The sequence below is a fragment of the Micromesistius poutassou genome (assembly GCF_964030765.1).
Source record: "Micromesistius poutassou genome assembly, chromosome: 5".
Taxonomy (NCBI): domain Eukaryota; kingdom Metazoa; phylum Chordata; class Actinopteri; order Gadiformes; family Gadidae; genus Micromesistius; species Micromesistius poutassou.
The window spans coordinates 2,787,591-2,803,107 of NC_140275.1; the positions used below are offsets into that span (position 1 = coordinate 2,787,591).

General features: G+C 44.3%; 1 protein-coding gene across 2 annotated transcripts; it reads left to right on the forward strand.

The window, feature by feature from the left end:
• The first annotated feature begins 6,689 nt into the window (after positions 1–6,689).
• Positions 6,690–12,402, forward strand: cyb561a3a (cytochrome b561 family, member A3a). 2 transcript variants are annotated; one of them, XM_084467708.1, is made up of 7 exons: positions 6,690–6,775; positions 7,011–7,161; positions 8,274–8,466; positions 9,758–9,966; positions 11,263–11,417; positions 11,851–12,019; positions 12,141–12,402. In XM_084467708.1, the coding sequence occupies exons 1-7, from the start codon at positions 6,771–6,773 to the stop codon at positions 12,165–12,167; spliced, it is 909 nt and encodes a 302-aa protein (XP_084323834.1). In that variant the 5' UTR covers positions 6,690–6,770; the 3' UTR covers positions 12,168–12,402. The 2 variants fall into 2 exon arrangements, with proteins under 2 accessions (XP_084323834.1, XP_084323835.1); XM_084467709.1 differs by lacking the exons at positions 6,690–6,775; positions 7,011–7,161 and adding an exon at positions 7,210–7,285.
• The last annotated feature ends 3,115 nt before the right edge of the window (positions 12,403–15,517 follow it).

Here is a 15,517-nt window from a genome sequence, read left to right on the forward strand (position 1 = left end):
CCAGACGGCAGACTCAATCGTTAAAAAGGCTATCGCTAACGGTCACTATGAAAAAAGGGTGACTCCACATCCACCTCATTCAGTCAAAAGCGATGAGTGAATCAGACCTGAGGGGTCTTGCTTGGGTGGGTACTTTCTTGGGCTTTCTGGATAAATGCGGTGAGGGGGAAATTCCAAGGGGACCAAGTCCACCGGAACAAACCCTGGGTGATGGGGCTTCTCGTTTTCCTGTGTCCACCACTGTTTTGCAGTGGTGGACTGCGAAACTGTCCAACAGTGGTGGACATAAAACTTATACTTACTTGTGACATGGAGTCAAAAGGTTCTCAGGGTCACGCGGTGGCAACCTACTAGCCTTAAAGGTGTGTGGTGTCAATCGGCCGTAGTGAATGCTATTCATCTTCCGCGTAATGTAGGAAAAATGAAGCAATGTTGTGAAACAAAAAAAGTGTTAGGTCATGTATTGACTCTTTGATGTAGGCTCTATGATTGTAGGCCTGTTCGAGGTTCTACAAATGGACCGAACACCGAGACTACCCTGACCTCAGGGATAGCCACCGAGTGCTGCACTGGATCTGTGCGACAGTCACACACCACAGTGCTCACTCAATAACAGATATACTATCTATTATATAGATACGCTTTGTGTATCCATATAAAACAGACCTCTAGTTAGCTCTAAACCTAGCTCTAGTTCTAGATGTATATCAAAAATAAATCTGCCTTTCTAAGCACTTTTAAAGCCTACACATGGCTAAGGGTGTGAGTTTGAGTTCATATGGTACTTCAACTCGAAGGTCTTTACGTAGTGCTGCCTTCTAATGGGTACTTACCCATCAGGCCAAGTCTACGCAGAATAGAGTCTTGAGCCCTTGAATGACGACTCTGGGATAGCCCAACGAGGGGTCCCAGAGCGTGGGTGAACAAGACGAGCAATGTGAGGTGACATTGGTTTCCTCAGGAAACTTTATGACCTCACCTGCCTCAAAAGAGGATGCATTCATGCAAATTCATGTATTTAAATATTTGATATTTATTGTACTTATTTCACACTGTGTATTTATATAGGGCAACAGTGATCAAATGTTTCGAAATATTTATTTTTGCAATGTTTTGTGCAGAATCTATTGAATACAGCTCTGGGATATGCCTTGTCCTCGTTGTTGTAGCCTTATTTATACTTTTTTACACGTAATGAGTATTAATTTGAGATGAATTTGGTACAATTTGGCTCATGTTTGAGTTCATACTGTGTTCATACCTATTCACTGCAATTTCATTCTTGGTTAGATTTTTATCGCTGAAAATGAACAAAGGCACCTTGTGGAATGAATAAACATTTCTACATGTCAACCTTACATGAAGAAATGGAAATGTTCAAACGCAAGCTCCGTAAGACAGATGTGCAATGAGCACATCCCTCTACGGTCAATGTTACAACTTTGCATTCACTACCCTGTGGTGGAAACACCCCCTTTTGACAAACACTCTTTTCCAGTTTTCTTATTTATGTCACTAAACACGTGCTGTTGTTTTTTACTCAAATCAAATGTTGTTGGATAACAACTTGAATAAAATTTTGTTCAGCGGTCTTGTATGTCACATTATTGTTGAGGGCGGCTGCATGGTCCTTTGACATTGAACCGACTTGTGTTAAATCACTGCCCATGTAGAACCGTTGTTACCGTGTTGTGAACTCTACAGAGCGCTGTCTGGCCTTTGAACCCTGGCCCCTGGCTTTAGACAGCTTCCCTTCTTAGTAAATGTTCTACAGAATTATTTTAATGCCATGTCAGTGTAGTGCCATTGTCCTTTCATTCTGAAAAGCGTGCTCAAACTTAAGAACGGAAGTCCCTTTGAATAAAACGGTCTAAACCAAAGCAGGAGTACCTAACATCGGTCTACATTTTGTTTTAATTGAATGCAGGTTTGTGATACTTTTGTGTTGGGCTTTTGGATCACTGTAAGCCAAACCCTTTCCTCCATGATGACCTGAACTCACTGCAAGCCAAACCCCTACCTCCATCATGACCTGAAACTGAACTCACTGCAAGACACTCGGGAAAGAAACAGCTTAATGACCAAATAGAACACATCCATGGATTGGGGATCAGAATTCCTCTAAAACATCCTAAGGGTTACATCAACCTCGTCCAAAGAGACCAGAAGTCACAGCAGTAATTAAGAGTTACTGTTGTCCTGTACTGTGCTGTTTAACTTATGATGACGAGCACAGGAAACGTTTAGATGTTTCCTTGGCCCGGCCCCAGCTGTAGAATAAAGACCACCATAGAGCCCTAGAACCCGCGGGCTATTTCTATTTCTGTGACAGAGACGTGGAGTGGGGCTACACACAGTCGTTCCCAAAGCATCAGAGGACGGAATGTCGCTCAGGAGGTAGAGCGGGTTGGCCGGTAAACGGAAGGTTGCTAGTTTGATCCCCGGCTCCTCCTAGCTGAATGTCGAGGTGTCCCTGAGCAAGAGACCTCACCCTAACTGCTCCTGACGAGCTGGCTGTCTCCTTGCATGGCTGACACCGCCGTTGGTGTGTGATTCTGTGTATGAATGGGTGAATGTTAGGCAACATTGTACAGCGCTTTGAGTGGCCACTGGTTAGAAAAGCGCTGCATAAATGCATTTTATTTATTATTTATAATTTCATTTATCAGGGTGTATGATGGACTTGAATCCACTCTACCAGACGGGCCATAGTAACACCCTCCCCTTGGAGGGACGGGCGTAGGATCGCTGAAGGGGCTCGGGGGGAGATGGTGATTGAGTGATGGAGAGGGAAGGGTGTTCCTAATTTAAATACGGTCGATTCTCCCCTCCGCGCTGAGGCGGTGGACACCTTGAGCAACCGCCATGGGATGTAGACGCGGGTTGTCATTGCTAATTGCATTGCTTTTAAATGTTTTTCTGCCCAGGGACCACAGATTCAGATTAGCTATCTCTCTGGCCAAACTGCCGTCCTGTTAAATAAACTCAGAAAATAAACCAAACTCGTCATGGTTCTGCTACTCGTGGCAAATCGAGGACGCAAACACTTTCTAGGCCTGCTCTACACCAAGTGTGCCAGCGAATACAGATTCCCGTCCTCTGAGAGGAACATGGATGAAGACGAAGGCATGCAGAGGGCGATCCACAACTCCGGATGGTGTGTGTGTGTGTGTGTGTGTGTGTGTGTGTGTGTGTGCCATTGAAAAGGGGCTACTTGACTTTCTTAGGCGCCCTACTAATTAATCTGAACTGTGGCAATAAACGCAGCATGTGCCGTTGAACAGCAAATGATCAGTCATATCCCGGGTGATTCCGGAACGTAATTGTGATATTTTGTCCTGAAATAGCCCCCTGATTAATGACGCCAATGATAAGGTGTAACATCTGGCGGCAAGCTGTGCCACTGATATTCTCTACGGGGAAAAGTGATTTATGAGAGTCATCAGAACGGACTAGTTGTTAATAGATCTTATGTTAGTAGATATTGCTGAACAGTTGATGAGTATAGGCGTTTTTTTTTATGTACAGCAGGTAAAGCTATAGGGTTGACAGGTGAAAAACTATCCTAATTTGATTATTCTACATGTTGTAATAGCCTGCAATTGTACATAAGGGGAAAAATGCGTACAATGAAATGTTAGCCTACATAACTGTTACTGTAACGATTGCAATTTGGATGTTAAGAAATAAAATGTGTTGGAAAAAGATTTGCAATAGAAAGATGGCCTTTATAAACATTATGTAGTGATCCTCGGTAGGGGTTGCGAACGCAGCCTTTCCTAGCTCCTCCCCCTGCACCCAGGTGCACTATAAAAGGGCCAAGATGGCTGAACTCAACCTCTGCTGGTTGCCTACCAAGGTGGATCCCCTGCTGCTGTTCTGTTTTAGTTTTGTTCTGTTTTAGTTTTGTTCTGTTTTGGGGTTTTTTTGGCTCTGTTTTGATATTTTATTTTGTTTGCTTTGGTTAAGTTTGCTTTTGTGTTATTTCCCCTTTTCAGTTTCATTGTTTTTGACAATTGGGTTGTTGGTTTACATAACTTTTGTTTTGTTGTTTGGTTTGGTTTGGTTTTACTCCAGTTTTCTTTATTTAGTTTTTATCATTATTGTATTAAAATAAACATTTAATATATATATTGTCTCTGCCTCTTTTAGATTTTCGAACCTGTGTCCTTATAATTTCTGTAAGGTAATAGTTTAATTTTCTATGTTCTTTATTTCCTGGGGTGCAATTCCCCAGGTGGCGTTGTCGGTCCCTCTTTAGTTATCTCCCCCGTTTATATTGAGTTTTGTACAGAGTCCCGCCACATTTTGGCGTTGTCGGCAGGATTTCTTTGAGGCAGAGACTTGTAGTTTTCTTTTTTTTTCCCACAACACAATTGATTTGTATATAGCTTGTTAGGGTTTATTTTATTTTTTCTACAGAACAGCAGTAGGTGCCGGGCAGTTCCTGGCATGGACAGTTTCTTTCACCTCTTCGGTTTTGTTTCCTCATGGAGGAGGAGGTCGCACAATTAAGAGACCTGACCACTCAGCTGCGAGCTGAGAGTCAGCGGATGCGTCGGGAGCAAGGGGCTGGCCGGCCTTGGCCCAACACCTCATCAGCAGTTTCATCGGCTCCTGGACTCTCTTCAGCTCCTGTTGCAGTGACTGAGAGACTGGTTCATTTCCTCAGAGACCGGAGGTGCCCGCTGTTTCGGGGCGGGACGGGACTGAGCATTGGGGGGTGGATTGAGGAGGTCCACGCCTGTGTACGAGCTCGTCACCTGTCTCCAGTAGACCAAGTACCCTTCATCTATGAACACCTGGGTGTCCAGCCCTATGAGCAGGGCGACCAGCGCCAGCAGCACCCCAGATGCATTCTGGTGTTTAGTGGTGGCATCCAACCAGGGCAGTCATTGGCCCTCATGTAGACCAAGCATTCACTTGGTTTCTGACCTGGACCCCCAGTCTACATGGTTCCTAGTCCAGATGGTTCCTACTAGTGCACATGGTTCCTAGTCCAGAGGGTTCCTAGTCCAGAGGGTTCCTAGTCCACATGGGTTCCTAGTCCACATGGGTTCCTCCTCTACATGGGTTCCTCCTAGACCAGATGGTTCCTAGTCTACATGGGTTCCTAGTCTACATGGGTTCCTACTAGTGCACATGGTTCCTAGTCTACATGGGTTCCTAGTCGACATGGGTTCCTACTAGTGCACATGGTTCCTAGTCTACACGGGTTCCTAGTCTACATGGGTTCCTAGTCGACATGGGTTCCTACTAGTGCACATGGTTCCTAGTCCATATGGTTCCTACTAGTGCACATGGTTCCTAGTCCACATGGTTCCTACTAGTGCACATGGGTTCCTAGTCCAGAGGGTTCCTAGTCCAGATGGTTTCTACTAACTCTCTGGTGTCTGTGCTTAGTGGCTGTGCTGTGTTTAGGCCATGGCAGTAAATGTAAATCGTCGGGCCGACGATTAAAAAACCAAGGGGGTAGATTGTAGTGATCCTCAGTAGGGGTTGCGAACGCAGCCTTTCCTAGCTCCTCCCCCTGCACCCAGGTGCACTATAAAAGGGCCAAGATGGCTGAACTCAACCTCTGCTGGTTGCCTACCAAGGTGGATCCCCTGCTGCTGTTCTGTTTTAGTTTTGTTCTGTTTTAGTTTTGTTCTGTTTTGGTTTTGTTTTGGCTCTGTTTTGATATTTTCTTTTGTTTGTTTTGGTTAAGTTTGCTTTTGTGTTATTTCCCCTTTTCTGTTTCATTGTTTTGACAATTGGGTTGTTGGTTTACATAACCTTTGTTTTGTTGTTTGGTTTTACTCCAGTTTTCTTTATTTAGTTTTTATCATTATTGTATTAAAATAAACATTTAATATATATATTGTCTCTGCCTCTTTTAGATTTTCGAACCTGTGTCCTTATAATTTCTGTAAGGTAAATGTAAGTTTAATTTTCTTTGTTCTTTATTTCCTGGGGTGCAATTCCCCAGGTGGCGTTGTCGGTCCCTCTTTAGTTATCTCCCCCGTTTATATTGAGTTTTATACAGAGTCCCGCCACAATTACATTTAGAAATATTTTCATATTATATAATCACCATCGTCCTTAGGGGGAAACCATTAGGTCATTGTAGCCAGATCAAGAGCATTCATGGGAATAAAACCCAGTTCAAAAATAAATGAAGGTTCAAGTGAACGCCTTCTTCTAACGTTACCACTTCTGTCTGAGGGGGGAGCCGGTGGACAGAACACAGGTTAAATTACCTGACATCAACCCCAAGACACAACATTAAGTTGAATAAAAATAAACTTTGGTTAGGATTTTATTCATTTTCGGATTAGGAATGTACAACTTGGACAGACTTGAACGAGTGTGACGTGCGATTGCGCAGAGGACCCCAGGTGAGGGCGGTACCGGGACTCCGAATGGGTTATTCGTAGGCGGAATCCGGAAGAATCGTGAATATTAATGAGGGGATAGCCGGAGATTATCCAATCACGTTGGTTTAAATCCCTGATCCAAACACAGTTGCGAGTTCTTTATAGGTCCATGGTTGCGACCCGCGAGGGCTCCAGGTGTGAACTACACGAGGGCATTACCAGGACTACATATCCCAGAACGGGGAAGTCTCTGCTGAACTACACAAGGGCATTACCAGGACTACATATCCCAGACTCCGGAAGTCTGGGGGTAAACACTATTCTCGGTTCACTGTTTTGTAAAAGTTGTAAAAGTCACACGGATGAACAGATGACTGTTTTGTTTGACCCTTTTCAGGCTTCGGGATCTTCTGAATGAGGTAGGCCTACCCTGCATCGACACTTCCCGACTTTGTAAAGTTACGACGACAACAACGTGACGTAACGTTAGGGTAATAATTACAACAGGTTAGAATACCTGCCAAACCTGTCCCTCGATATTAAAAAAAGTATACTTTTTAAAATGTCATTTCATATTTTTTTAAAATACTTCTAGCATGTTGATGACCGTTAATCTAATATAATTTATCTAATATACGTGTTGCGTCTCCTCAGAGGTCCCCTGGGTGCAGCAGACGCAGCAGGTGGTTCCTCCGCCGGCCCCCCGCTGGGCTCCGACTTTCCCCTGCAGAGCCTCCAGCTGCTCACACACCAATGGAGAAGTGAGACCGCTGAACGCAATACAGAAGTGAAATCGATCCACGCTGTGAGTACCAGACACCACCGGGCCAAACCACATCATCTGCTCTTAGGGTAGGGTTGGGTTTTTAGATTGTTCTGTTATATGTTGTGAGCGTGACATTGGCTGAAGTGGAAGGGAACCTAAAGAAGTAAGTGACTCACTGGATATTTAATTGAAAGTAAAAGACAAAGATAACGACCAAGTTATTATTAAGTTCAATATTTTACATTATGGGCTAAAGTTTGACTGTAGTTTGCTTACCTTTTATATGTATATGTAAAGATATATTTAATGGCAATTACTTAATAACTTAATTAAATGACTCCTTGCCTCACTTATTAACATTTACTAATTGTCATTGACAATGAATCTTTACATTGATGGCTTTAGTATTGTCTAGTATAGAGCAGGGTTGTGTAGGAAATAAAATGTATACTCATGTGCAATCTTTCAATGTTGCATCTCAGCCAGTTTTCAGCAATTAATGCTTCCATGACATAATTTCCATTTCAAAACATAATTATATGAAAATGCTCGTGTGAGGATGTGTGATGACGACGTGGAGAAGGGGGTGATAGGCACACAAATAACCCGGAGAGGAGTTTCAAAAGCCACAGTGGGCGTTGATTTGAATTTTCGAGTTTAAACAAATAAAAATAAAATCAATAAAATCAATTTACAATATAATCGACAAATATCAAAAATAAATTGGTCAAAAAGTACTTTCACCCATACAAAATAAAACAAATATACCTACAGCAAAAATTCAGGTTATTAGCATTAGTGCTACTTTGACTACAGTTCTGCCTGTCAGTTTCTATGTCTCTTATTCTCTCTCTCTGTCACCCCAGCAGCCATTTTGACTCATAATAAAAAAAAAATAAACTCAGCATAAAATATGGATGCTCCGCCTTCTCTGGACACATTGTCCAATAGAAAATAGGCTCTGTAATTGTGCTGGAACTAGTTTCACCTGAAACCCCAACCACAACACACAATCCTCACCAACAACTACTGTAACACCATATACACAAAACACACAAAATCCTAGTAAGAGTCAGACGCACACCTTTGTCTCCCCACCTGAGGGATCATCACATCATCTGCATACCTTTTGGATGTGTCCCCCCTCCCAGGTCGCTATGAGGTCATCCGTCCCCCTCTACCTGTGCCTCCTGCTGTGTGCGTGTCTGGGCGTGGCCTGTGTGGCGGGCGTATGCGTGTGGAACAGCCAATGGCACGGCGGGTTCGCCTGGGACGACTCGGGCCTGAAGTTCAACTGGCACCCGGTGCTGATGGTGTCCGGTCTGGTGGTGGTGTACGGTTTCGGTGAGTACGGTGAGGGTTCGACTCCCAGCTCAAACATCGCCTTTCCACAGTGTTCCTGTAGGGTAGGCATCCCTGAGCAAGGCACCTAAGCCCCACTCGCTCATTAATCACATATATCTAAGAACAAAATGTCCATAAGTCTTCCAAAGTGTACTTTAGCGGTGAAGTCGTCAATGATGCTTGTCGTGTTATTTTGTGTTGAATGCAAAATGACATGTAAATCTGAAATGTAAAATCTGGAGGTTGAACTAAACCAATGTTGTTGTGATGTCACCTGCCTGTTGAGGTGAAAACAAACATCAGCTGAGTGAGTCACGAGTTATTACACAATTCAGTGTTTCTGATTGGTTGAAAATGGTGATGAAAGTTATTCATAAACCAGTGTTTGCTGCTACCCCGCGTGATTCCCTGACAAGCAGTAGGTCAGCATTGAAATATGTCACAGGGGATCCAGACACCTTTCAGGAGGGACCCCGTCTTCTCCTGTCTAAATGTTCAGCTTCTATCGTTCTGGTGCGTCTTCCTCCACACATATGATTTAACCAACTGCTGACCCTAATATCAACTGTCCAGGGAACATATGCAAACTGCCCCACAATAAGTGATGAGCAGTAGTTTGCTCACGGCCATGAGACTTTTCAAACATTTTAATTAATTTATTGTTATCAAAAATGTGAAATCATGAAATATCTGCAGCGGAAAAAAATGACAGAAGTTCTCAGGTAAAAAAGAAAAATACCACTTTAATTCTCAGCTAAAAAATACTTCCTCAACATAAAAAAGCTGTCACTTCAAAAGTAAAATATTAAAGGAGATGGCTCCTCTTCATGTTGATGTCCTTAGACATCGTTGCGAATAGCAACAAATAAATAAACCTTTTGAGGTGTAGAAAACGACCAACGAAATCTCCCTCAAGTGAAAGTAAAGCTGACTCCATTCCAGTCAGGAGAACGACCGTTCTGTCTGCAGAACGTTCATGAGCCCTACTGGAACCGAGTCAGGACGACTGTTCCTTCTGCAGGACGTTCATGAGCCCTACTGGAACCGTGTCAGGACGACTGTTCCTTCTGCAGGACGTTCATGAGCCCTACTGGAACCGAGTCCGGAGAACGACTGTTCCTTCTGCAGGACGTTCATGAGCCCTACTGGAACCGAGTCCGGAGAACGACTCCACCTGACTGTGTTCCAGGAGGGTTCATGAATGTTCTGCAGACAGCACATATATCCTGTCTGCAGAACATTCATGCTCTCTACTGGAACCGAGTCATAAGGATGAGTCTTCTGTCCTCAGGGGCGGTGCTATACCGCGTGCCCCTGACCTGGGGCGGGGACAAGCTGCCCTGGAAGCTGGCCCACGCGGGCCTGATGCTGCTGGCGCTGGTCCTGTCCGTTGTGGGGCTGTGTGCCGTGTTCCAGAACCACGCCACCAACCACATCCCCCCCCTCTACTCGCTCCACAGCTGGGTGGGCGTCTGCAGCGTGGCACTGTTCGCCGGCCAGGTGGGTCCCCCTGCGTGGGGAAGGTTTGGGGGAGACTTCATGGCCCTTTCTCAATTTGCGTTCTTGTCTGTACTTGTGTTCTCGTGAAACGTCATCGTAGCCCAAGTACTGTTCCAATTCAAAGTACGCATCAAGTCAAGTACAAGTCGTAAAACCCGGAAGTGTTCTCGATGTGTTCTTAAACTGGCCGTTCCACCGAGGACGCATCGGAGGTGACTTGTGTGGACTTGGGACAGTTAAATATCCCAGGATGCATTTCGCATTCCCATGTTTTAAAATATTAGTATGTAAGCTATAATAATAGGCTATATATAGGAACATTTTACATATATAACAAAAATGTAGGCCTATTCATTCAAAATATTGACATACTATTTAGAAATGAAAGAGGCTGGGGTTTTATTTTATATAACTTTTTTATATTGTTAAGTAAGTTGTAAGTTGCTGATAGAGGAAACCCATCGCAACGGCAACGAAAATCCCGGTCGGATCCATCCGATCGTGTGTGTGTTTCTATTCTAATCTGTGTAATTTCTCGCTCATTCGTAATTATATCAATAGCCTACTCTCCAACTACATAGACAGTTAGGCACGCGCACCTGTACCCTACATATAAAAAGTTGTGTGTATAGCTTATACACATGACAATCATATATTTTCATTTATATTAATTCAAAATATTAACATACTATTTTAAAATGAAAGAGGCTGGGCTTTAGTTTTATATCATTTGTTTATATTGTTCAGTAGTATATGCCTACATGAGGCCGTAAAGCACAGTTAACAGCTGAGTTGGTGACGCCATCGAGTCCGCTGCTGTTCCAATTGCAGGTGCGTACTCACGTCCTCAGAAGTCTGTACTTGGAAGTCCAGACTTGCCAAGTACGCACTTCCTAGTCCGCGAGTCCTTAGTTTGCGTACTTGGTATTGAGACACGGCCCATATGTACGCACTTATTGTGTGTTACAACCTTGCACTATAAAATAGTACTTGGCATTGTGTAGCATCTTATCCTAGCTATCCTTGTTGTATACAGGGAAGGGGTTAACCTACATTTTTTTAGTGCTTGGCACACATGTTTCTATGAACATCTTTACTGTACCGACAGCCATATAGTTTCTCTTTCTTCTGACAAATGTACTTGTGAATGTAAATCTAAATGTATTTATATCTGTCTGTCTGTCCATCTATCTGTCTGTCCATTCTGTCGGTATGTGTTGGTCTGTGTTGTCTGCCTACCTCTACAATCCCTGTATGTCTGTCTGTTGTCTCCCTCCCCCCTCCTCCCTCCCTCAGTGGGCGGTGGGTGTGGGGGGCTTCCTGTTGCCCTGCTCCCCGGTGGCGCTGCGTGTCCTCCTCAAGCCGCTCCACGTGTGGCTGGGCGCCTCCATCCTCACCCTCAGCATCGCCGCCTGCGTCTCCGGCATCAACGAGAAGCTCATCTTCGCTCTGTTGAGTACCTGTCAGCTCGTGGCTGAAGAGCTCTCTATGAGGACGTCTATACGTCGACTAATGCAGCCTCTTTTCCCCGTCACAGACCCTTAAAAGTCTTCAAATACAGACCCTTAAAAGTCTTTAAGGGTCTGTTACCAGGAAATGACCCTTTAAAGTCTTAAAGGGTCTGTTACGGGGAAAAGGGGCTGGATTTATATTATGATTAATCATTTCTTGATTCAAAGAAATTATGATAAAAATACATAAATCATGTGCAAAATGCAAATAAATTATCTAATGATATTAAACAGTGATATGTAGAACAATATTAATATATTAATTCAACATGATTACATTAGACATCATCATCATCAGTCATCAATAATTAACATGGACAAACTACCATTGTGTATTTTCTCATCATTCCTCCTCGTCTTTCCCAACTGAAAGCAAAGGGACGGCGAACGGGACGCAGCCGTACAGCGCCCTGCCACCGGAGGCGGTGTTCGCCAACTCCCTCGGAGCTCTGATCGTCGTGTTCGGACTGGTGGTCCTGAGGATTCTGTCCAATCGCAACTGGGAGAGGCCGGAGCCCAGCGGTCAGGACATGGCGTACCGGGTGAGGGCATCTCTGCAATCAATATGCGCTTCACAGCTACGATTTATCGGTTTTATGGGGTAGTTTAACCTGGTGAGTTATGGAAGGGGACCTGTTATGAATTCTGCTCCTCGTTTCACAGCCGTTGCTTCAGGAAGAGAACGAATGAAGGACCAAACAGAAGATCATCAACATGCACTCCTCGCTTCCAATCTCAGGGTGATTTTCCTTTCCAAAGTTTCGCTGCAAATGAATGTGCTGCAATCTATTCAGAGCTGGGCGCTGAACTGTACATACTTAAATTAAGACAGAGTTAATAGTTACATCTTTAAAAAAGTCAAATCATGGTTGTGTGTCATTTGTATCGCTGTTTCTTTTGCCAAACGTGAATAAAAATACCTGTGCTTGAATCAAAAGTGTGACATCAAAGTCCTTTTATCAGATGTTTGATATAAGAGAAGTGATGTTTAACATCTGCTGGGCATCAGGGTCCTGCCAGCACCGGCGGGCGACGGCCCCAGTCAGATCTAATCAGAACACGGGGAACTAGCAGCGCTACAAAGCCTGCTAGTGCAATGTTCTCTGCTCTGTGATCCACTGCCACGCCGCCCCCCCCGCCTCTCCTCACCGCCATCCTCCTCTCTGTGCTAATCCAGATCCGCACAGATGGACGGATCGCCCCCCCGGGACACCGCATTAAAGATTCTGTCAAAAAGTCTCTTGTTCAGTGGTGCAGTGTGTACTTGACACCAGCCGTCTGTGTGCCTCAGCTCGGAGAGGAGAGACGGCTTTCATCTGACACCCAAAGCACCAATGAAAACACCCTTTCTTGTCCTCTTGTGTTTTACTGGCTTCTGACAGACATTATTTTCCGTGGTTGTAAAACGTTGATCTCCGTGATGGATGTGTGCCTTCGCCGCATCAATAGGATGACATTTTTCACGCTCGCCGAGACTGACTGGTGTTTGGCAGCGTTTTGAGGAGGTAATTAATGTCAGGCTCCAATGTGTTGGGAGTAATTCACGGGAGATGTGATGGACCATGATGGACGACACTGGGGTTTGCGTCACTGGTCCATCATGGGGTTATCAACGAGCCAGCCCTTTGGACAACACAGACACACCAGTGTTATCGATGAAGAGACGACGGAAGACTGGTTTTTATCTCATGATGTGCTTTTGCTTTTACAACAGGAAATGGCTAGCCATCTGTGTTCAGGGGCACTGAACGGTCAGAACATGGTTAAGACATTCTTAGTGTGGCTCAGTGCAAGGTGTGACATGAGAGTACTGGTGTCCGGATTAATGTGGTCGTGGAGGAGGCCCCAGAGCGACCCCTAATGTACACTACGGTGTGAAGAATGGCAACAAGACAAAAAACTATGGCCGTGTCCCAATTCAGGGGCTGCATACTTCGAAGGACGCATCCTTCGAAGGATGCAGCCTTCGAAGACCGCGAAGGCCGCATCGAAGGCCGAACAAGCGTTGTGGAATGGGACGGTCTAGCCTACGGAGCATTTCCGGATTGCGTAACCGTAACGTCCTTTACCTTGCGTGACCACGTTCCGCTCCTGTCTCCTAGCAACCCTGACAGCTGCGGTTAAAACCGGACAGCGGAGGAGAAATATGGAGCCAGAAATCATAATTTTATTTGTTATGTTTTATCTTTTATTGGAGGAGTGGGAGAAGATTCACCGCCGGGTGAAGAGGAAGAGAGGACGTTGGCTTAACGTAATTAGTTTAACGTTATATGTCTAGCGTTAATGACATTGAACTTTGACAATAAAGTTACATATTTAAAATGGTCCCAACCTTACTTTTATATTAAAAAAATGTTTTTACATGTTTTGTCATTAAATATGTATTTGCTGCAGCTGCCGCTTCCACTTAGCCTGGTGCTACCAGACCATCGTACTTCATTTCATTTGTACAGAAGGTCTGGAACTGCTGTAACGGCAAACGTTCACTCACTTGGAGACGGGTGTCTGTTGAAGTTTAAAACTATTGGATCTGCCCAGTGCCACTCTGGATCTGCCATAACCAATCGCAATAGCGTTTGGTCGTGACGTATGTCATGCGCCGGGACCGGCCGGAAACTACGTTGCGCGCATGCGCAGGCTGTGTACACAAACAAAACAAGATGAAGCGTGAAGATGTCTGTCAACGATAGCTGCAGGTTTTGTTCATCTAATTTTAGAGTTCAAGGAACAATTACAAATTCTACATTAATATTCGATAGTAAGGACAGAGATAATGTTTGCAGTCAACTGTCGAGGCTGGGTCTTGTCATTGACAATACGTCGCTACTTCGACGTCATCGTTCTCAGCCACTTCCTCTGTTCGCTGATTGGTCACACAGAAATTTGTTCGGGCAAAATCCCACTAACAAGCCCCAGCCCCAGACTGACTACTGAAGGGAAAATGAAATTTGGGCGGAAGTAGGTGGGCGGGCGGAGCCAGGCTAGCTTCCACTCTCTCCGCGCCAAAAAAATCCAACATGCAATGAATCTTGGGATACATTGGGCCGTGAAGGATCCATCCGATGGGTCCATAGAGGATGGGTCCTTCAAATCCGGGAAACGAAGGCTGCATATCTCGGCCACATTCGAAGGACCCTTCGAAATCGGACAGCATTGACGCGCCGCTGTGACGTATACGGTCTTCAAATGCGTCCTTTGAAGGATGCAGCCCCTGAATTGGGACACGGCCTATGTGTTTTAAGAGAATTTATAATCAGAGACATTTTATTCCAATCAATATCAAAAAGTCCAAAAGGGGTTATGTGCTAAATTGTGTTTTTATTTATATTCTGCTCTACATTTACATTTACATTCAGGGCATTTAGCAGATGCTTTGTCAGAAGAAAGAACAATATATCGCTGTCGGTACAGTAAGGATGTTCATAGAACCAAGTGCCAAGCACTAAAAATTGTTAGGTTAACCCCTACCAATTAATTAACTAGTTAGTGCTTAGCTCTATAGTATTTTAGAAATGGAGTAATCCAGGTTTTTAGCGTGATGTTTGTTGTCTAACATGTTGCTCTCATGTCCACAAGTGGATTGAAGCGTTTAAATCCTATAAACTACCAGATTTATAGGATTCGCTGAACGAATAGAGCGACATGTGTGGCCAAATGCCGAGATCAGAAGCTGTGCCCATGAGCCGGGCACATTAAAGAGGACCCCGGTGCTGATGCCAAACTGCGTGGGTTAATTGCAGTTTGACTCCTGTCTTAACAAGCGGTGATTACACGATGCATGTGGGCCACCATACATTTCTTTCTTTCACATTTTAACTCAAATTAGCTTTTTCTTGAGAAAAGGCAATTTGTTAAAATGTTATTATGCATCAATGTTAATGATATTATACTTAAATGTGTGTGTAGATATCCCACACACATTTACTATGCACTGACAGAGTTGGTGTGACCTTAAACAACGGGCCAAATAGATTACTGAGACATGCTTAACATAAGTTCAAACAGTTACACGGCCAAATAGATTACTGAGACATGCTTAA

What these genes read in the sequence shown, in the direction of transcription:
- cyb561a3a (XM_084467708.1), top strand. An exon ending in GAGAAGCTCATCTTCGCTCT is followed by an intron (nt 11,418 to 11,850) that starts GTTGAGTACCTG and finishes CCCAACTGAAAG; the next exon opens with CAAAGGGACGGCGAACGGGA. An exon ending in GTCAGGACATGGCGTACCGG is followed by an intron (nt 12,020 to 12,140) that starts GTGAGGGCATCT and finishes CTCGTTTCACAG; the next exon opens with CCGTTGCTTCAGGAAGAGAA.